Source organism: Trematomus bernacchii, unplaced genomic scaffold, assembly GCF_902827165.1.
Source record: "Trematomus bernacchii unplaced genomic scaffold, fTreBer1.1, whole genome shotgun sequence".
NCBI lineage: Eukaryota > Metazoa > Chordata > Actinopteri > Perciformes > Nototheniidae > Trematomus > Trematomus bernacchii.
The window spans coordinates 106,567-127,494 of record NW_022987574.1 but is presented as its reverse complement, the minus strand read 5'-3'; the positions used below and the strand labels follow the sequence as shown (position 1 = coordinate 127,494).

The 20,928-nt window shown below is 43.3% G+C and overlaps 1 protein-coding gene across 8 annotated transcripts in view; it reads right to left on the bottom strand.

Annotated features, from left to right (window-relative positions):
* Window positions 1-20,928, bottom strand: part of svila (supervillin a) — a 62,826-nt gene that overhangs the window by 22,580 nt on the left and 19,318 nt on the right. For 4 of the 8 annotated variants that reach the window (XM_034126760.1, XM_034126762.1, XM_034126764.1 and 1 more), the window contains exons 1-11: window positions 17,696-18,463; window positions 13,296-13,359; window positions 11,801-11,889; window positions 10,964-11,027; window positions 10,707-10,852; window positions 9,885-10,620; window positions 5,006-5,827; window positions 3,744-3,778; window positions 2,109-2,173; window positions 1,552-1,688; window positions 458-758 (exon numbers count right to left, since the gene is read on the bottom strand). In XM_034126760.1, coding sequence (XP_033982651.1) covers window positions 458-758; window positions 1,552-1,688; window positions 2,109-2,173; window positions 3,744-3,778; window positions 5,006-5,827; window positions 9,885-10,620; window positions 10,707-10,852; window positions 10,964-11,027; window positions 11,801-11,889; window positions 13,296-13,359; window positions 17,696-17,753 — 2,517 coding nt within the window. In that variant the 5' untranslated portion in view covers window positions 17,754-18,463. Of the gene's footprint in view, window positions 1-457; window positions 759-1,551; window positions 1,689-2,108; window positions 2,174-3,743; window positions 3,779-5,005; window positions 5,828-9,884; window positions 10,621-10,706; window positions 10,853-10,963; window positions 11,028-11,800; window positions 11,890-13,295; window positions 13,360-17,695; window positions 18,464-18,902; window positions 18,910-20,928 lie in introns of those variants that run through there. The other 4 variants (XM_034126766.1, XM_034126761.1, XM_034126765.1 and 1 more) reach the window with 4 other exon arrangements.

Below are 20,928 nucleotides of genomic sequence, written 5' to 3'. Positions count from 1 at the left end.
TTTTACCTGCTGTAGTTGTTTCCAAGTAAAAGTGTGTTAGGGGAGTTTGTTTACAAATCTAGAATAAAGAGTGTCATATGTTATCTTAAGCCAATAGGCATGAATACTTTTGTACACAGTATTTCCTTTAAATAATCAACACCTGGAGATAATCGTTGTCGGTTGAGATGACAGTTGTGGCCCCATCACTTTCTTAAAACCACAAAATTGTTTTTTTTAATTTTAGTTTGAGTATGGACAAACAGTGAAGTTATTCCTTTAAAACAAGATATTTCCAAATGCAATATAACATGACACTTAAAAGCCAAATAATAAGGCAATGTGTTATTAGAATACTTATGTTGTCCTAAATGAATATGTTCATAACAATAATGGTTAACAGTAATAGTAACTTCAGTAGAAAGTGAAACAAAAAAGTATGGGGAGAAAAGTAAGTATTATCCTGTAGTTCGCCTACCTGCTCCATATCTCCCAGGGTGATGGGTTGTGTCTGGTAGCGAGCGTTGGCCCTGCGATTGCGTGTGTCCCCTCTGGTGCGGGTCACCCTGATGGGAGGCTGAGACAGTCTGTTGAACAGTGCCATCTTTTCTGCCAGGCTGAGGGTGCAGAGGTCAGGCTCGTCCTGACCTTGACTCTGGCCCGTTCCCTCCACTGTGGACACTGGCTTTGAAGCCTGGACCTCCTGCATCTCCTGCACCTGCCGGGCCTCCCGTGCCTGCTCCCGGGCCATGTTGCTCTGCTGCATGGATGCCTGCAGGCTAAGGGTGGGGGGACATCCCAGAGACAAAGAGGTAGGAGAAAGGGAGACTTCTGGTAAGCATTGGAAGGAGCTCATGCAAGCTAGCTAGCAGCATGCTACATTGCAGGCAACATTGTGAAGCTTTAAGAGTTTAAAAACGGTTGTTACACAGGAGTGAGTCATGCCCACCACAAACAAAACTGTGATATTTAGTAAACTCATAATAATAGTAACAATTAAATCATGTAGTTTCCTCCAATCACACAGGAGGGCACCAAAACTCAAAAAGCCAACCATTTACATCCTGTGGTGTAAAACCCACTCTGAAAAAGAACACTATGCCGTGGTGTATGAGCAGCATTCAGTAAAGATCAATCATGTTAGTCACACACTGTAGGTTGGTGGGAGCATTCATGTCCGTGCCCTGTACCTGTATGGTGGGACAGTGCTGCAAACTAGGGTGGGGCTAGGGACGCGTGCCACAGCAGTGTGTACAGTCACCGTGTGTGGCACGTGAGTGGGGACGCTACAGTAGTGAAGGACAGGGACAAAGTCACAGACATACAGAGTGGACAGAGAACACACAGGGAATGAACCAGATGAATTCCAAGCTAAATGGTTCATTCAAACTAAGGGAAAGGAATATAAAGATGGTTGAGGTTCAGAAAGATGGCTGCAGGCTTAAACCACAGTGTCATTTCAGAATTTGTGAAGAATTTCGAATAAAATGTTTAATCAAGTCCAGAGCAGAACATTTGATGATGTTGCGGCATCATAATGCTTGTGGTTGTTTAAAGTATTTATAGGCTTACGTGGCAGCGATGACAACTTCCTCAGTGGTGACAGGCTGCGTTCTGGATCGATCTTGTGTCCGTCTTAGTCTCCTGTCCACCGCTGCATTCCTGGATCGATGCTTAGGAGCTCCGCCATCAATTCTCTTCTCGAGTTCCTGTATGGAAATGTTGGGGATAAATCAAGGAAATATTTCATTAAACAGTGACAATGGGTTTGACAAATAAATTAGCAACCAAAGTAGATCAAACTTACATTATAGTGATTGAAGACAGATGAAGTGCATTAGGATCATAACTACTATCAAAGCTGTTAATAGGTAATTCATGTATCTTATATTGACCTCAGCTTAAGAAAAAAGAGACTAGGAAGGCAAGTCTGAGGTCAGTATGTAACACAAAGTCTTATCAAAGTCTTTATCTTCAAATCCTTACAGTAATAGTAGAACAGAAAATAAAATCAGGACAGTGTCAATGTATGCATGTCCATGATTGCAAGCAGATTTCTCTATGCTTGGTGTCTAAAAACAACATGTAGGCTATAGATAGGGTTACTGTAGGTGATAGTTGAAGCTCACCCTGAAGAGAGAGCGCTTGGCTGCTACACTCAGCTTGGCTCGATCATCTAGCTTCTCATCCTCAGCTGCAGGGAAAGAAACGGAGAGAGAAACATTCAAAATTCAGCCTGCTGTTTTCAACCTATTCATGGAGCTTACATTACGTGGCTATGGCTTGTGAGAGTTGTCATTTCAGCTCTAGTCTAAGGAACCATTGTATTAAAGACTCCTAAGAATTTTGAGGGGGACAATCTACAACCATGATCATTGTAAACTATATTTACTATGCGGGAATGCAAAGCTTGACTGGCTTACAGGCAGTAACTAAGGGGGGGCGCAGCCTAGTGAGCAGTCGATTATTTGTCCACATGCCACAAATCACATTATGGGAAAAACTGATCTTCAAGAAACTCAAAAGGTGAAAATTCATCAATCGCATTACATTTAAAGTGTTTATTAGAGTTTAAATTGAAGCACCGTCTGTAGGGGCAATCTTCTACTTATACTGAACAGCAATTTCACTGTTGAGGTGAAACTTCCACCAGGGTTTAACTAAATATTCAATCTATTCTGAGGAACCAAGATTTTATTTCTAAACACCACATTTTTTCTGTGATATGTTCTTCAGATCCACCGATCACCGTTATTATGTTTACCTTCATGACTACACAGCACCGTCTGGTTTTAAAGCTGGGAGCAAAGACTAACCAGCAAACGTGCGACTGGTGTTATCGAGGAGACTATGCAGAGCTAGACATGTGTGAGAAGCATGGCTGCATGCACACACACACACACACACCTCTCTGTAAGACATATGACATGACATCACCCAACAACTATTCCTTCTGACTGATGCCGCTGCGCTGAGCACTACTCCCCCTAATTCTCCTCAGTGAAAAAAGCGTCCCAGCTGAGTATGTGCTTATAAGAAGCAGATGAGCTGTTTCTGCCCTCAGTGGAGCTGCTGTGCTGTTATGCTACTGTGAGCACAAGTAATGACTCTATAAAATCCACTTGGAAATATTCCACTTTTATGGTACAAAAGGACATTCACTTCATTTGGTCTCCATTTGTCTATTCTTAAAGCTATAATATCAAGGCACTGGAAAATCACATTTTGTTCATTTGTGTCCTGCGGCAACTGTGAAGCCCGCGGTAATCATGCTGTTTTCATTGGGAACAGTATAGGTGGACTAGATATTGCTTTGTAAAGTTAAGTATTGACCACAGAAGGCAAGTAAAGTCATGCACATTACTGTACACATCCGAGCCAATATAAGTGAAATCGATATTGAATATTTTTATAGCTGTGAATGCAACATTAAACATTATGCAGATAATAGTGCCAGCTAACTAATCTAATTTGTCAAACGGATGCTCTAGTCATGCTGTTAATTCCACTAAAGCTAGCCATGCTTAATCAATTACCTCCTCAACACTTGTGTACAGAGGCTACAGCAGTTCATGAGCTTTACACTATACAGTACATGCGTTTGTAGAAATATGTTGAGCAATTTATATCGTTACAAGTCTATAACTGTATGTCAAAACATTTAGACACACTAACAATGTACGATAGAACATGTGCATAATATGTCAACCTACTGTTACAGTAAAGTACTGAATATCTTTAAATTAAGGGGGAAAAGGACTTACCTTCAATGGGAGGAAGATCTGAACTCACACAGGACCTTCAAAAAGGTACACAAAGAAAAGGGCAATCAGCAAAAGCGAGTAGCATCCATGCTACAATGCATAACTCGGTATTACGAAAGGGTGGTGAGTGGTTAGCGACAGGAAGAGAAAGCTGGTCAAGAGGAGGTAAGGAGACGAAATAAGAAGCAGTTGTTTCTTGTAAGCTGGAAATGTGACAGCGAGTGTTAGGGGAATGAAATGCAAAAGGGGAAACAGAGTTTAGTAAAGCAGACTAAGCTGGAGATTTAGACTGCATTACAAAAGTCTGTGCGGTTCCATGGTTTCAGGGAGTGATTACCAACAAAAGGCCAATTCATGATTTCTTGGTATGGTCACATGTAATGACCACTGCCAAGGTCCAATCACAGGGACCTTCGGCCTTTAAGCTTCCCTGTTAGCTAATGTTGTTATAGGGGTACAATCACAAAGAAAGTGATCGTGTACACAGCATGTGTGCTTGTGTAAACTGGATTTAAAATCAACATTATTCCGATCAAAACATTTTTTTTTTACATGCATGATCATACTGATATTTCCCAGCATTCATCACTCTCAGCCATGCACTCTGGAGTCCAGAGCAGTACCTATCAGTGTCCTGGCGTTCAGCAGAAGTGATGGGCTGCGTCCTAAACCTCTCGGAGGTCTTTCTACTCTCCCCGGGATAGATATACTGCCGGGGCCTGCGCCCCCTGCCCCTCTCACCTCTCCATGGGGCCCCATGGCCTGTGAGTACACTGTCCCCTTCAACCTCACTGGAGGGGCCACCCAAGGAGAGGGACAAACAGATATAGTACCAAAAGGAAAAAGAAAATACAGCATAGTGAGGGAGAGATAGAGCGGGACTGGGCGCAAATATGGAGATATTAAAAAGCAGAGGTATAAGTTTAAATATTCATCACACCCCTGTATTTTAAATCAAAGATGTGAACAAGACCATGCAGATGTAATAGTGGTTATGGCGTGCATACGTTCATTGGCCCCAGGTGGTAACCAAACAAGTCACAATAAATGAAGAACAAATAACATCCATCATATGAAGCTTAGTGTTAGGCGATTAAAGCATGAATGACATTTCTACAGATTAGAAACTCGTTTGATGATGAATTCACTCCAGCCTTAGTTGCTTGTTAGTCATTCAGAAGCCAGCCAATGTTGGTTAACAAGCATCTGTGTGAGTTTTAGAGAAGCCAGCCAGCGAGTAGCCACTTTACTTTGACACCTACAGCTTATTTATGCGGCTGGTTGGAGGGGTGGTGGTGTTCTCAATGTAGGAATGTCTGAGCTGGGCCACAGACACTCGGCTGTCCTGGTGACCCTCTTGGTTACTGGAACCATCCCCCTCCCTGACCTCAGGGGGGTCGCGATGCTGCTGGTTCCTCAGAGTGATTCCTCTGGAAACCCCAGCATCTGACATCGAGCGGCTGGAGGGGGGGCTTCCTGGGTCTGCATGTGCTGCTCTTGGCTGGATCTGGGTGGCCGCTACCCCTTTCTGAATATCAACAGCATTGTCCCGCTCTCTATGCCTGCTCTCTGAGGCTTGCAGATGTGAAGTGTGTTCTGTTTCGGCCCTGGTTCTGTGTCTTCCTCTTGTAGGATCCTCTGCCTCAGCCTTCCTTGCCTGGTTAAGACTCTGTGCCCTGGACATCCCTATCTCTTCTTCCCACCTTCCTCTCCGGGGGTCCTCAGTGCTCCTCTCCCTGCGGCGGATGTCCGAGGGCAGCACTGCTTTCCGGCTCCTCAGAAGACCCTCCGTCTCTTCCTCCTGGGGCAGTTGTTGCTGATCCTGCCCCGCTGTGGATGTGGGACCAGAGGCCATGGACAGGTAACTGTGGTTACCGCCAACTTCCTGTCCTCCTGGTGGCCCAGGTCGGGCGAGCTGAGCCCGGGGTTGATGGTGGGGATGGGAGTACATTTGCGGGGGGTCTGTATTGGAGCGTGTAGATGTTTGGGTCTGGTGTCTGCGGTGCACTGGAGCTTCTGTAACGTTTCCAGGCTCTGGGCTCCTCTGACGGTCCTCCCTGGCAATCCTCTCCCTAACTCTGATTCTTTAGGGGGAAAAAAAGGCTGGTTATTTGTATCTACATGAAAAGACACAGCACATGTCTCTTAATTGTTCATGTTTCTATTGTTATATTATCTGTTTAGGATAGTTATAGGCCTGATGGTCAAACGGTTTGCAACAGAGCACACATTTGTATATGAAGTCCTATTGTTATTCTTTTTATTAAAAACTTCTATTAAGGATAGTCATGGGTTAGCCAACTGACACTTACGAAAAGTCATGCCCAAAAAAAGCTATAGCAATTCCTTTTACACCAACCCTAGCCTACACTGACTAACTTGCCCCCAAACCCATAATGTAGGGTCACAACCCAATGTTATATCCCTAATTATGATGGTTAGTATAATATTTTCCTTTTAAAAGGTTTGTTTTCACATGGGGATTAAACTGAACACAGCAACATATGCGTAGAAGATGGAGTTATGGTCCAAAGCGGGAACAGGAGCTTGCGGTAATAAGGATGATCATGATGAGGGGTCAGCTGAGTCTCAGGGCTCAGAGCAGAGCTTCTTAAACATTTGTGTCTCAGTCAGGATTATTCCTTAAGATGAGACAGGGTATAGTCTTGTAGGGAACAGTACTGGTTTCTGTTCTGTCCTACAGTTTAAGAAGCACTGCTCATAAGGGTTGATGAGTTTTTGGTAAGTCCAGTTGAATGGAAACACGTCAGGTGATATAGGGGTGAGACACAACCAGCCTGGGTGTACCTCGAGGGCCAGTTGATGAGGGAATGGGTGTCGCCCTCAGCATCAGTCTGGAAGAACCAATCAGTGCTTGGTTTCGCCCTTGCACTGTTCCAATAGATACCCGATGGGAGACAAGTGAATGAATGGGTGGGTGGGTGGGTGGGTAAAAGTCGAGATTCAGTATTCAGCGTTTTTCTTGGAGCACACACAGGCACAGCACTACATTGCACACACCATTGACTTCATGTTGAGTGTGACGAGAGTGAGAATGTGCTTGGACACCAGCAGGACGCTGCCAAGAACACAAGTTCATCTCCCTGCTTAGACATTTCATTGTTATTGTGTTTTTTTTGGGGATCCATCACAGGCAATAAAATATGAACTTAGTTTCTATTAGATTACATTTGGCCACATATTGCACCTATGTTATGTGGAGAAAGCTCTATTATCAAGAGAGACTACCTCTCTAACTGAGGTCTTATCTACTGAAGCAGATACTCGCAGGAAATGCCGTCTCACTTTATTTCAGCCGAAAGGCAGATGAGTCACGCTGCCTCTGAGGCTGCAGTAAGACAAATAGCTTCATCAGTTTCATTAGCGAGTGAGTTCAACTCTAGGAGAAATTGCCTGAGTCATAAATAAAGGAAGATATGAGTCATGCGGGGGAATCAGGAGTAAGAGAGCATTTCATAAACCAGTGTTCCTAGGACCAGAATATTATACCAAATAAGGAAAACACTCCAAAGTAAAAAAAACGACCCAGACTGATATTTGGACCAGTAATTTATATATAGAGTCTTGTTTTGTAGCCATTAGTCCGAGGTCTTTCTGTCACAATTTTTTAAACCTAAGTGGATCTGAATGGATTGAAGCATATCGGGTATATGCTCTGGTCACGTGGTATTCACTGCAGGATAGGGCGTCCTTGAAGCAGAACAGTTAGGCATACTGCATAACAGCAACGTCCCTGATTAAGTGCTTCATATATTCAAGGAAATGCTCTGGTGAAGAGCTCCTTTTCTTTTTAAAAGAGAAAAGAAATGGAACCAGGGAAAATTAATACTAAGACTAAATGGCTACAAACAATATGTACAGAATCACTAGGATCAAAACAAAGACAGACAGAACACAAGGTTATTACATGCTTAATAAAAGGAGGACCTTTGTTCATAACACTTGAACCGTTGATGTCAGACCCACAGATTCCCTGAGAAGAGGTAGAGGTGATGTGCTTCCTCACCATCAGGCCTCCTGGTCTTGATCAAGCCCAGCTGTGGGTCAGAGTTCTCACTGTGGCGCCCCACTGAGCCGCCCAGTAACAAAACACCCTCCCTGCACTGCAGACACACACACACACACACTGGCCAAGTTTTGAAACCTGAGAGAAGGATTTAGGAGCAGCAGGAGGGAGCGATGCAGATAGAAACATGGGATAGGGAATGACCACGTAGTCGGGTGTAGAATCATCTTTATCTGTTCGTTGGAAACACGGACTACAGGACCAAACCTGGTCAAGACCTGGGAGCGGCTAGTCGGTTGTTGCATCACAAAATCAGGAAGAGTGTGTGCTGATACCATCTGAGTTATGGAGCTGCTAATCAGTTTGGGCTAAACAAATTAAAGGATTATTCCAGTTTTTTACAACTCCTAAGTCTATAATTTTTGTTATGTTGCTTAAAAAACAAAATAATGTCTGAGACTTGCAAATATGATAATATCGCTACAACCAAGCAGGGAATAGTGTAATAAATAGCCGCAAATACTCATCGAAAATGTACTACATCGAGTATTTACTTGCGTAGGTTCTCATGTTTGTTTTGTACTGTCAAAAACGTGTGGACTGCATGTAGACTATGAGCAGGTAACATCATTTACATCACATGAATTATTGTGGCCATGCAGATGTGGAAAGTACCATTTAAACTTAATCTCATAAAAAAGGACAGGGATAGAGTGTGTTTCAAGGCCAGATTAAACCACTAGGTTGCCTTGGGGCAAAAAATAACTTTGGGCCCCTGTGAGTCCCCCCTGACATGTTGCCCAGAACCCTCAAAACTGACCTGTGTTCCTCGAAACTGGAACTGAAATACTCGTTTCTTTTGACAGGTTAGACACTATGTTAGTCTAAAGCTGGCTACACACCAACCCGATTTTGGGAGTCAGAGGCCGTCAGAGGCAGTCGGGCATTCGCGGCGCCCTACTCAGGTTGGTGTGTCCCGCACGGTCGTCTATTTACGGCACCTTTTCACACCTCCCGCGGCCGATTCAACATGTTGAATCGGCCGCGGGAGGTCAGAGAAAGTCGGCCCAAGCAATCACTCTGATTGGCTGTTCACACTACCGCTGCCTGCTGGCAAGGACAGTTATTGCCACTCGTCGACTGAAGTATTTGTGGTGTGTTCGTAGGCGGGCGGCGTAGGCGGGCGGCGTAGCTGACGTAAAAGTCGGGACGCCTTCGGTACGTGTTCTTTGGTCTCAGGTGGGTGTGTAGCGGCCTTAACAATAATTCACAAATTACCATAATCACATGAACAAAAAGAGCCCTGAGCCCTAGAGAGCTCCTGAGGGTCTTGGGGAAGTTACAACTACTACAAGTATTGTACAATATGTTTTAGTTTAAACACAAAGTAGGTCTTAAAACTGTGACTCATGTCATCAAGGAACCTTTAGTTCAACTCAAATTGCAATGAAATTGAATGATCTTTTAAGAAATCCCCTGTTCCTCTGATAAGCACTGCTGTATGAGGTTCTTCAAAAGGAGCAATTCTCTTTAGGAATGTGGGATCAGCTACAGTGGTACTTCATCCAAACAGCATCGGAAAATAGTTCTTTCTCACAAAATAGCAACAGCTTCGCCAGTAAGAGTTCCTTTGAGAATTTTAAAATGCTTTCAAAATATCCACCTGGAAAATGTGGAATAGGACTCAACATACACCCGCACAGTGGGTATTTTTCTGCCTTGTATTTTGCAAGCTCAGCTGTGCAACTCAAAGATTGTTTCGGGCTCAGGTTGCCTGACCTGGTTTGAAACCAGAGTCGTGCCAACAGGACGACCTTGGACACACGTGTAAAAAAAGACAGAGATGATGGGAGGGAGGGGGTGACTGTCAGTCTGATGGATAACGCTGTCACAGCAATGATACAGAAGTGTTCTGGATGGAAATCATGCTCGAGCCCTGTGTATCTGGATTGGAGAGGAAGCAGGGGTCGTGACCCCAGAAAGGGAATGATCTGCTAATAAGATGTCAGACAGGAAGACTAAATAGCTGCTCTATTTTCTAAATTGTGAAACAAGGGAGACAAACTACTTTGGGTGTAAACGGGGACCAATAACGCACTGCTCAGGCTACTCACCCATGTCTGGTGAGGATGGTGTGGCTCTGCTGCTCGATTAATTGGTCCCCAGTGGACACGGCATGTTTAGGTGAGGAGAGGGATGAGTGCCGGCTTTCCTTGGGTGAATTGGGTGGCATCCCTGCGACTGAAGAGTCTTTGGCGGGCACCGTGGCAGTTGAGGACATTGATGTCACATCCATGTATGAGGAGGAGGACGGCAGCTCAGGAGGAGCAGCTCTGCGTTGATTCTCCAGGTTCATCAGCCTCTCCCTCTCAGACAGCGAGTCCACCCTGGTCCGATTCACCTCGGATCCCGGGTCTGGTTGACTCTGCTGTGGTGCCGTGCGTCCCGCCCTTGGGCTCGTGACAGAGGTGCTATTGTAAGAACTCAGGGTGATGTCCCTCCCTTCTTCCCCCACTGATTCCGCTCGGATACGCCTCTCTGAGCCTTCCAACTCCTTCCGTGTACGAGTGGAGCGGGGAGGTGGCTCCACGTCTGGCTCCTGATCTAAAGAGATGCCGTAGCGCTCTGCAAGCTGCCGGCGCCGCTCCGCCTTGTAGCGTGCGATGCGTTCAACCTTAGACTCAGTCTCAGTCTCAAGGTTAATGGTGGTGGAGTCTGAAGTGTGGACAGGCTCTGGGAGGATGGAGGTCGGGGGGTCAGGTCTGCACCGAGCTCTAGACTGTCGCTCTGGAGCCTTGGGCTGCGTCTCTGGGCTTTCCAATGCCTCCATGCTGTACCGCTGGACTGTAACTAGTAGAAATCGAGAGGATAAAGGTCAGTTACCCTCATAGAAGCACAAATAAAGTGTCAACAAATTGTCTAGGTACTGTACTTACCACCACAGAGCTCACAGGGATCAGAGGCCCTGGTGTATCGGGGTGTGTCCTCCTCCAGAAGCCGGTTCGCCACCAGGCTAGGCAGCAGGGACGGATGCACCTCAGCATCGATGCCCTCCAACCGCCGAGCGATACGCTCCTTTCTGCTGACATACACACGGAGGACAGGAAGGAAGAAGTATTCAGGCATGTTATTAACTTTCGCAACATTAGCATTATCAGAAACCCAAGCAACTTTATACACTTATCCATCTTACCTGTTCATTTCCCAGTCACTTGAGCTTGTGGTGATGCCTTCAAATCGTTTCCTCAATTCAGAGACTATAGAAAGAATGAAAAAAACATCTTGGCATAAGGAAACCATCTCAACCAAACTAAACTGTTAATTAAGACTGACGACATGGATATTTGCAGGTTGGATCTAGAAAAAAGAAAATCTAAAAAATATTTTCTTGTCTATTATTTGTAGGATTAGGGTTAGCATCATTTTACTGTGTGAATATAGTATTGTATCTGCAGAACCAAAGAAAACCAGCTTTTAAAAAACAGCCATTTATATCTGATGCCCTAGAAAAAAAGTCAAAAAAGATGTTCACTACTGACAGCTGAGCCTAAGGGTCTTTTATTCATCTGGGATCATTTCCCAGAAAATCATGCTGTTCTTGACCAGTTTTAAATTGAACATCTAATCTATATTAATTGGTCTACTTTACAATTTCCCCATCCACATCTTCATTATTGGCCAAATCAAAACTTGTAAAAAGCTAATTAGAGGTGTCCCTTAACAGCTCATCAGACGTTTATATTCACCTTTCAGTTGGATTTAACGGGACCTTAACCCTCTAAATAACTGTATCTCTTTATTTGAGTATTTTGGCTCAGTAAAGAAATTCCGGTGCAGTGTGTCATACTATTAAATGTGTGAGGACCGTGCTTGTAGAAAAACAGGCTTTAGACAAATCTTGACATGAATCCACCTGGCAAAGAGATAGCTCTTGCACAACAGTGACTTCAAAAACCCTGAGAAAGTTGACATTGTGAGGTCTATTTGCAAGCAGGCAAGAAAAAAAGAGGAAAAAAACCCCCTTACTCACCTTTTGGGAGGTTGGCCAAGACACTAACATCTATATCTTTGCTTTTAGCTGGGTCGTCTTTTTCGTCGAAGGTGAATTCTTTCTGGAAGCTGAGGGGTGCAGGAAAAATACCAACTGTTATTGAAGAAGGGCTGAGCTGCAGGGAAGTGTGGGATATGTCTATAGGCCGACAGTGGTAAGAGGCTCAACTGAATTATTCTGAATTTGATCACACTTTCAACCAATCTATATTTAATGTGGCTGGAAGCAGGATTAGTTTGAACAATGTTCAAGAATCAGACAATTTATCACGGATAAAGAAAGGAATCGTCCAAACATTACATTGTGGTTGCAAAGTGTGTATTTCTCTTCTTGAATCCCTAAATATTTATGTAGAAATTAGAGGGTTTTTCCCATCACACCCTCTTACAGATCGACAGCCTTTTTTCTCTTAGAATCATACTGAAGTCTTTTATGGATTTGATTCAAAACCACAATGATACAATGCAGCTGTGAAAGAACTGGCAGATTCCCGATGTGAGGAAACAGTCAAGAATTGGAAAAACTGACTTTGTGGCTTTTTTCATTCCAGCGAACACAGAGTTATGAACACATAGAAAAGGATATAAAGTGACTATGTATTTCAATCATAGCAGCATATGTTTTCATGACTGAAATTTCCCAACATCTACTTCCTACATGCACAATGTTTTCAGGTCAGAACCACACCCACGCACAGTTTGGCACCACAGTGGTGTCACAGTGTGCAAAGTCCTCGCTGCTGTAAAGGAAACTTTCTAATAGAGGCTAACATGTAGACCTAGAGGTGTTTTTGAACCTCTGCCAACTACATAATGCTGAGCAATCCTTCCAATGCTGCAGCAGGGAGCTTTTACCCTGCTACGCAGCAGAGTGAGCTTATCTTTGACTTTCTCAGAAAGCTTGGACACTGGCCTATCTGAAGCATCCAAGCTGTATCTGATACACTGCTATCTCTTTCGTTCCTCAATCAAAGTAATACACCAAGGATGTGTATATCTAGGGTATGGCTTGATAATCAGCATTAGTGTCTTTTGAAATGATAAATAGTACTTTCTTTCTCTTACAAATATAAACTTGAGGTAGTAAGCAATATAAAAAGGACATAAGTTCCATGCATGCAAGGGCTTTGCTACAACAGTGTAAATGTGTCTGAAATAACCAGTCCTTTAGCATTAAAGTGGCTAACGTAAGTATAACCTAGAACTAGAGAACTAAAGAAGGATATAAAAAAAAAGGCTAACATGTCTAAATGAGTGCATTTATTTTGAAACAATTGAGATAATCAAAGATAGAATAGTAATTTGACTGTAGCATCTTTAAGACTATGTTGGTGCAGCCTGTCTTTATCAGTACTACTGCCTGAGAATCCAAAACAATTTGTTTTTTAAATAAATGCTGCACATAGGCTTCACAGGACGTATTGATGTCAAATCACTTATACATGTACAACCTGGGTGTTTTTGGGTGTTCTTACCTCAAAGCTCTCTTCTGTAGCAATCTGGGGTTGCTCAGTTTAATTGGGGTCTCACTCCCAAGTCCTGTGAACAGAAGAAAAAGAGTGTAACATTTAGTTATGTCCCAATGCTCATTCACTTGAACAGCAGAACGTTCAGTTTTAGCTTTTAATTAACCGACACACATATTTCCAAGGTGAACCTGACTGTCGGTCTGCAGCTTCTTGGCACACAAGCGCATTCATTAGGTGGACTTCCACAGAGAATCAGGTGATGTGGAAAACAATAATCTGCCTGCCTGACTGAATCACATCAAATACTAAGTGATCTGTGTAGTTAAAAGCCACCTCAACAAATGGCGACAAATCATCAGACATCCGGAGACAGTGACTGTGTCCATGCTAAGTATCACTATATGTGCTGCGCATGAGGTCATATCTTAAGGGGTTTGATGGAGGAGTGACTGCGTGTGTGTCACTGAGGCAGGAGCTGTAAAGTCGGATCGCATGTCAAGGTTGCAGTGCAGCTGGGACAAAGCCAGGAGGAGCGTCACACATCAATGTCACTGGGCAGCACTTTCTACCCGTCATGAATACAGATGGGGGACAGCATGACGAGACAGAAAAAACAGACTTTCCCTAAATCTTACAAACACACTATTTGGGATTAAACTATTAGACATACAAGAGTAAACAACCTATCCCTATAAAGTCTGGTGTCTATTAGTAACATAGTAAACAAGCTCAAAATGTGACATAAACACCTGCCTACAAAGAAATAAAGCCTCATTACCAAGAAAGAAGGGAATTAGTGAGTATATAGCATCATAAACAGTTCTGTGAGGAATGCCAGTTGTGTGGAACATCCCATTAACGAATGTCTGCTTCAGTTATTCACTCCAAACCTCAACCGTGTGGTTTTGGCTGCCCTCGGACCTCAGAGTGGCCAGATCTGCGCTGTTTTGGGACAAACATGTGGTCCCACTTCCACCCCATGCGAGTTCACCTCAGGGCCGCCTACCGCCCCGACACCCCCCACTGCTCCACCCAAACCCCTAACCTCTCCCCTGAGGACGCACACCCCTAACCCCCCCATTCCAGATCTGTTCATCTTTATGAAGGATGTTTGGGTTGATGCTTTGAATCCCTCCTACTTAAGCAAAACATAATTTGAGAAGAAGGAAGGCTTATTTGGAGAGGGCGGTGTGCCTGGATGTGTTTGGGGATAGTCGTGTATTGTTTCAGCTGGGTGGAAGATGACGAGTGAAAACACAACTCATTCCTTACAAGCCTTGAATGATAATCCTGGTTATATGAGCCACTTGTGTTTCTTTTGACAATGATCCAAAGATTAGGTTGACAACACTATTTCAAAGTGCAAAACAAACGGCAAGATAAATCCTGAGCACACACTTTGCTGGGCTAAATAAGCCAGTAAAAGAAGTGTTGAATATCTGCCTATGTGTTAACAACATATGCACTGCAGATCAATGTAACATCTCTTTCTAGATTTGTCTGTAAATGTAGCCTAGGCATGCTATGTATTGTCTTTTTTAGAACACACACTGTATGATAGGTCTCGAGTTGTAAATAGATTGTGCAAGTTCAGAATTTTGGAGCTTGCAGAGTGACAAGGCTCGAGAAAGGTCTGGAAGCAGCAAATGTTCAATCTGGTATACAGTAGGTAGGGGCAGGAAATATATCGATATTATGATGATACTGTATTATAAAATTAGACAAGAAATCTGCTAAGATTTTGAATATCGTAGGGGGAAAAGTATACCAGCGTGTTTTAATTTCTTTAAAGTTTCAACAATCACAATCATAGCTTTAAGCACATGATACACTGACGGTGACCTTGCAAAATGTGATGTGTGATGTGTTTGTGAAATTGAAGAATTTTGGAATGCCCAATCAACATGATTATGTCTTCTGCAGATCTCAATGACCCTAACCCCTATCATGACCAATAGTCATAAAGTTCCAAAATCTAAGGCTAACACCCAAGTTGAGAAATTTCCTTTAGACAAATCCAGATGCCACAGTAAAGGTTATGAGCTGCTAGTTTGAAAATAACAAAAGCAAATGTCCCTTGGGGGCAGCTGTCTGAGGCTATTGTCAGGTCTAACCATAGTGTACAGTGTCTAACATATCAAGTTCTCCGTCTGTATTCCTTTTACACCTCATACAGCCTATATTTAGTGGCATGTACTGTAGACCATCAGGGACGACCCCCTCGAGAGCCTCCATACATTCGTCATTCCAGACACAGACATAAAAACCTCCACAATGATCACAGATGTGCCCGAGCCTTTGATGCTGGCTGTAATCTACAGAAACACTATGGCTGCAATAGCCGGGAGGGAATGGGCCAGGAATTCCTCAGCACCATGCCCCGTGTGTGTTGATGAGGCTGTAAAAGCGGCTTGACACTGATAAAACATGAGGATAAAATGATTTTCATGATTCAATGGAGTGTCATTCAGACTCTGAAGTGAGGAAAGGCTTTTATGTGAAGGTATCAAAGGTGTGAAAGAAAAATACTGTATTACACTGTTGGTTCAAAAAGGGACTTTAGTTATCTCTAGAAATGCTCGACTCTGGCAAATAGGACTTAAACGCAGGTCAAACCTTAGAACACATTCAATATTAAATAAGGGATTATCACAATTTGAATCAATCAGCAATGCTTACTCCATCCATGTCACATTAAAACACTCAGTGTGTTAACCAAAGAGGCATCAGGGGCTGAGCATGTGTCCAAATTGAGGCACAGGATTAACTTCCATTCCCTGGGATTACTGCGAGCCCAAAAGGAAACGTGTCGCTCTTTAACCGTTTGCATTACATCACAAAACATGGGCATGTGTGTGCATGGTGTTAACATCCCCCAACAGTTGCCCACCTACTCTGCCTACACCCTGCCTAAAGCCTCACTGACAGAGGCTTAAGAAGTAAAGCATGGCAAAACAGATGGAGAATCAGAAATGAGCTCAGGCCCTGGTTACAAACAGTAGGTTCAACAAAAAGACGTGAAAATAAGCCAATTATGTCTTAAACCCTAATAACAATGAGTATACAAGATGCTCAGTCTTAAATTCTGGGAAGGAAACAGAGCAAAGGGTAGCTACACTGACACATGTAAACCCTTAAACAAACGTTAAAACAACACACTCCTTTTCAAAAATCCAGTTTCTCTGCTCAAACTGTGGGCCACCTGTTGTCGATTCCCAGACAGTTTTAGCATGAAGAGGCCAGATCTCAGAAATTATTACAGAGAAGGATGGGAACGAGAAACACACATGGACCTGTGCACCCAAAGAGGGCTGAATGATATGTCCTCTAAATCTACCATAATAAAAACGTATCTTTTACTTTTATCTTTTAACAGTACAACATATTTTCTGAAACATATTTGTTCTGACAAGTGTATGACAGGAGTTCTGTTTACCAGTCACAACAGAAAATGGCACAGAGAAATTAATTGGCACATTTTCACCAAATTTGGGGTTCAAAGGGCTTGGTGAAATATTCCTATATTTGCCAACTGTTAGCAATTCAGAAACGTGAAAAATTATTTTGAATTTCTCTGTACGCAAGTATGTAATATAAATGAAGTATCAGTAAAGTTCTCTGCCAACTAGCAAGGTTGCTAACTTACAAAACATAGTTAAGTTGTAAAATATTTTATGCACACTTTCAACCATATTTCCCCCCCCCCCCCAATTGTGTAAATAATGGGATATATCATGAATAATATATATAATATAATCAATCAGACTGTTTTCTCTGCCTTTCTGTTCTGACCAAAGTCAACACTGTCAAGATGGCTTTTTAAATTGGTCAGCAACACATATTTTAATGATAAAGTTTACCAAAATCAAACGTAATGCCTATTTCTTTGCAGATTTAATTCATCCTCACAATAAAATCATTTTATTTAGTTCAATTAATAGTCCTTGAAATCATGGTCATTTTTTAAAAAGGTGTCCAACTTGCTACTTGCTTTGATGGCTGATTCAATTTCTAGTGAGATATGATTAGAGGTTTGTTATACAGCCCCCCTGGTACAGCCTACAAATATATCCATACACTCAAGTTCACTTCCCTAAATCTGAGTGCAAGTAACTGTGGTGACTACAAATAGCTTCTTCCCAAGAACAGCCCCCTGCACCGTTAGAGTCCCTTATCTCTGCTACGTAGTGTCCTTGGAGGCTACAGCTGCAGTGCAAGGACAGCTGTTACTGTAGGAAGCAGGACAGAGAGGAAGGGAGTCTGCAGTTTGTAGCCTGCCAACTTCTGTGTGTGGAGCTCAGATTCCCAGCTCCACAACCAGAGTAACCTGTCCCCAAGCTCTCAGCCTGAGCCTCAAGTCTCAAGTCTCAGCCCCGAGCTGCAGAGCCCCAAGTCGCTGCTCTTACCTTGGCTGCAAAACTTGACATGGGTCAGGTAATTCGAGATCCACGGGTTCCGGTACATGTTGGCAATAAATTCAGGGGGAGAGGGTTAGTCAGAAAAGCAGGGAAGAAAGGTGAAAAGAGACGCAGCTGCCTAAGAGGTGATACAGCAACAAAAGCAGTTGTTCAGTACTCCGGGACAGTCAGAGAGGGAGACAGAGGGGAGTCAGGTAGCTTCAGAGAGAGGTAGAGGTGAGAGGGAGGGGAGACAGTAGATAGAGACGTCCCATCCAAAGTGTCTGCGTGAAGTTGGTCCTGGTAAGTGGTGAAGCTGCAGCTCTGCCTCTTCTGAGATCCTCTCTGGTTCCTCTAACTAACCACTAGGGCTAACCAGTGCCCACCACAGCAACCTGCAGGCTAAAAGCTGCTCAGCACGGGCTAAGCTCATTAGCCCGTGCAAGCAAATTAGGCCCCATCCCTTCTGCAGACAGGAGCAAAGTGTCCTGCATGCTTCAGAACGATCCTGAAGAGGAAACGAGAATGTGTGTGATAGAGAGACGGAGATAGTTAGGAGTGTCCCAGGAGAGAGCTGCCTTCCCTTGGCTCGCACACAGGAGCGGGATGCCAAAGAAAACGGTGCATAGCCTCAGAAAAAGGAGGGGAGAGAGGAGAGCGTGCAGGCAGGGTGCATGAGAGTGGAAATGAAGTGCGCAGGGAAAGAGGAGAAAGTTAAAATGCCCTTCTCAGCCAGATGAGAAATTCCAGTCATCTCTCAGCGGGGTGAAAATAAAAGGAACAGCACGCAGAGCGAGAGAGAAAGAAAGAGGAGGTGGGAGGGACAACGAGAGGGTAAAAAAGAGAGCAATAGTGAAACCAAGTCAGGAAGAAAAAGGCAGAGAGAGTGTGTAAACAGTAATAAGAGACACATAATACTAATACTACTATTATGCCTCACACTGTGGTCCTTCCGAAAACAGCTATAGAGGAACAAGGTCAATAAAAAGAGGTTGATTTATAGACCCCCACCCAGTACAATCAATTGCCCTTTTACCAAACTCATCAAAATGTTTGTGTGTCTCAAATCACGCATTAAAGGATATTCCCTGTGAGTCATGGTGTGTGTGTGTAAACTCATTTTCTACTGTGATTATGCTGTAAATGAATGCCAAGAACAACACAAAAGCACCTGCACACACACACACACACACACACACACACACACACATCTCACCTATACATCAATGTGACGTAGACGTGCTTATCATTGTAGTGAGAGGGCGTTGCAGAGAGGCTGGCACAGAGCCCAGCGCTGCTTTTCAGAGGCTGGAAAACAGTGAGCAGTATCTTATCTTCCTGCTGCATACAGAGCAAAGGCTGTCATCGCCAATATGCGCACATCAACATAAAGCAGACCTAGTGGATGGAAGCAGTCACAAAAGTCAGTGTCTCAATTGAGTGGTAGGGTGAAAAAGAATGGCAAGAATAGCAGTCAGATGACGCCTGAGAATGCTATTTCTGTGCTGTGATTTGTATAGATCTCTGTGCCTTTCTTCCAACTTCTTGTTATGTAAGCCACACCTTCATGGACCAGGCTTATCACATCATAAAATGTGTAAGATCACATAAATCTGTCCAGCCTCACCATCACAGGTGTGTCAGAATGCAGCCTGGCTGACTGGGGTGAGTAAACTTTAGAGGTGGGATGTTTGGATCCGTTTCTAAGATGAGCTCATCATGGCTGCATGTTTGTGATGTCTGCACACATACATCACAAACATGCCAATTCACACTGGGGGCGGAGGGAGAGCTGCCTCCAACACTTAAACTGTGTTTTTTCAACAACAGCCTTCAGGGGTTATATGACAGACTGTAATTTATCAAACTTACTACAAGACTGCCAGAAGATGATTAATAAGGTAATATATTAATGAAGTAAAGAAGATCTCTTGATAATTATTTCACCTTATCTGGAGGTGAATGTAAATGTGTGTCATTTAAATGGAAAGCAATGGGCTAAAGAGTCTAGCACTAAATGAACAAATAAGTATGTTTGTTTCGTTCAAATTGCAATCATTGCTCTGATATATGATTTCAGCATGATACAATTCCACTGCAAGACAATAAAATGATCTAATTGAATTATCTCCCAGACCTACTTCATGTCTCGGTTCAGTCGCTTTCAGTCGGCACTTCCAATGATCTTAGCTGCTACCAGCTTAAACACAAGCTTTTCAAAGCTTAAGGGTAAAGTATACTCATTGCTTGTCAGACAGTTCAAAAGCTTCAGACAGTGTCATGATGTTGGACATGTGAACACTTACACATCGTAATTTGGTTTTACTAGTTGTCACACATTTTATTTACGAGTCGTCTCGCTGCTACCATTTTGTGTTCCTTCAAAACAAAGAAAGTCGATTTACATATGAGATTTGTTTCAACTACATAAGTTATAATCCAAAATACGGTAACCATTCAACCAGGCCAACATGCTCTGTAAAGCACCCTTAAAAAAAAAAGGCATACAATGTGATCATAGATTACATATCAAATGCAAACCACCAACACAGGTCACACTTTGGGAATTGTCATCATCACCTCTACACCTACCACCATCTGGCTGTCTGTATGTAATGTTTGTTTTTTTGACTCATCTGCTACATGGATGACATCAGACCTACAAAACCACCTGATGGTTTCTACCCTGTTATTAGCAATGATGACTCTTTACTGCCAAGGATGGGCAAGACCTTGCATGTCGCTGCCATGATGCAACACTGCTCTTGTTTTCTAATCTTTGTGGTGGATCGTAGACAGAAATATGGGCCCGCCATGCATTCAAACGAAGCCTACATGCTAAAAATGCACATATGCATTAACAATAAATAGATTTTTGTTGGCGTTCAGACCTTTTTTTAGGTGTGCTGCAGCAGGTATGAGGAGTGTAAGCATGTGTCGTGCTACATAAGCGGGAATTACTTTTGCTACACATCACGGACAATGATTCAAACAGGAAGCCGCAATTCAAACAAACTGAGGTAAACCAGCTGAGTGTTGACTCCAAGAGCTAGCCTTGCTTTGGATTATGTAATGAAACCTAGGAGGTGCAGGTTTACATCTAATGTATCCCTTAAGTGGCCCTTACTTTGTTTAGAAACTGTGTGGGAACTCATTTAGGTTTGCTTCTGTATACGTTTTAGGGATGCCAGAAACTGACCATGATCAAAATCGAAAATCGGACAGCACTGGCGAATATTAAT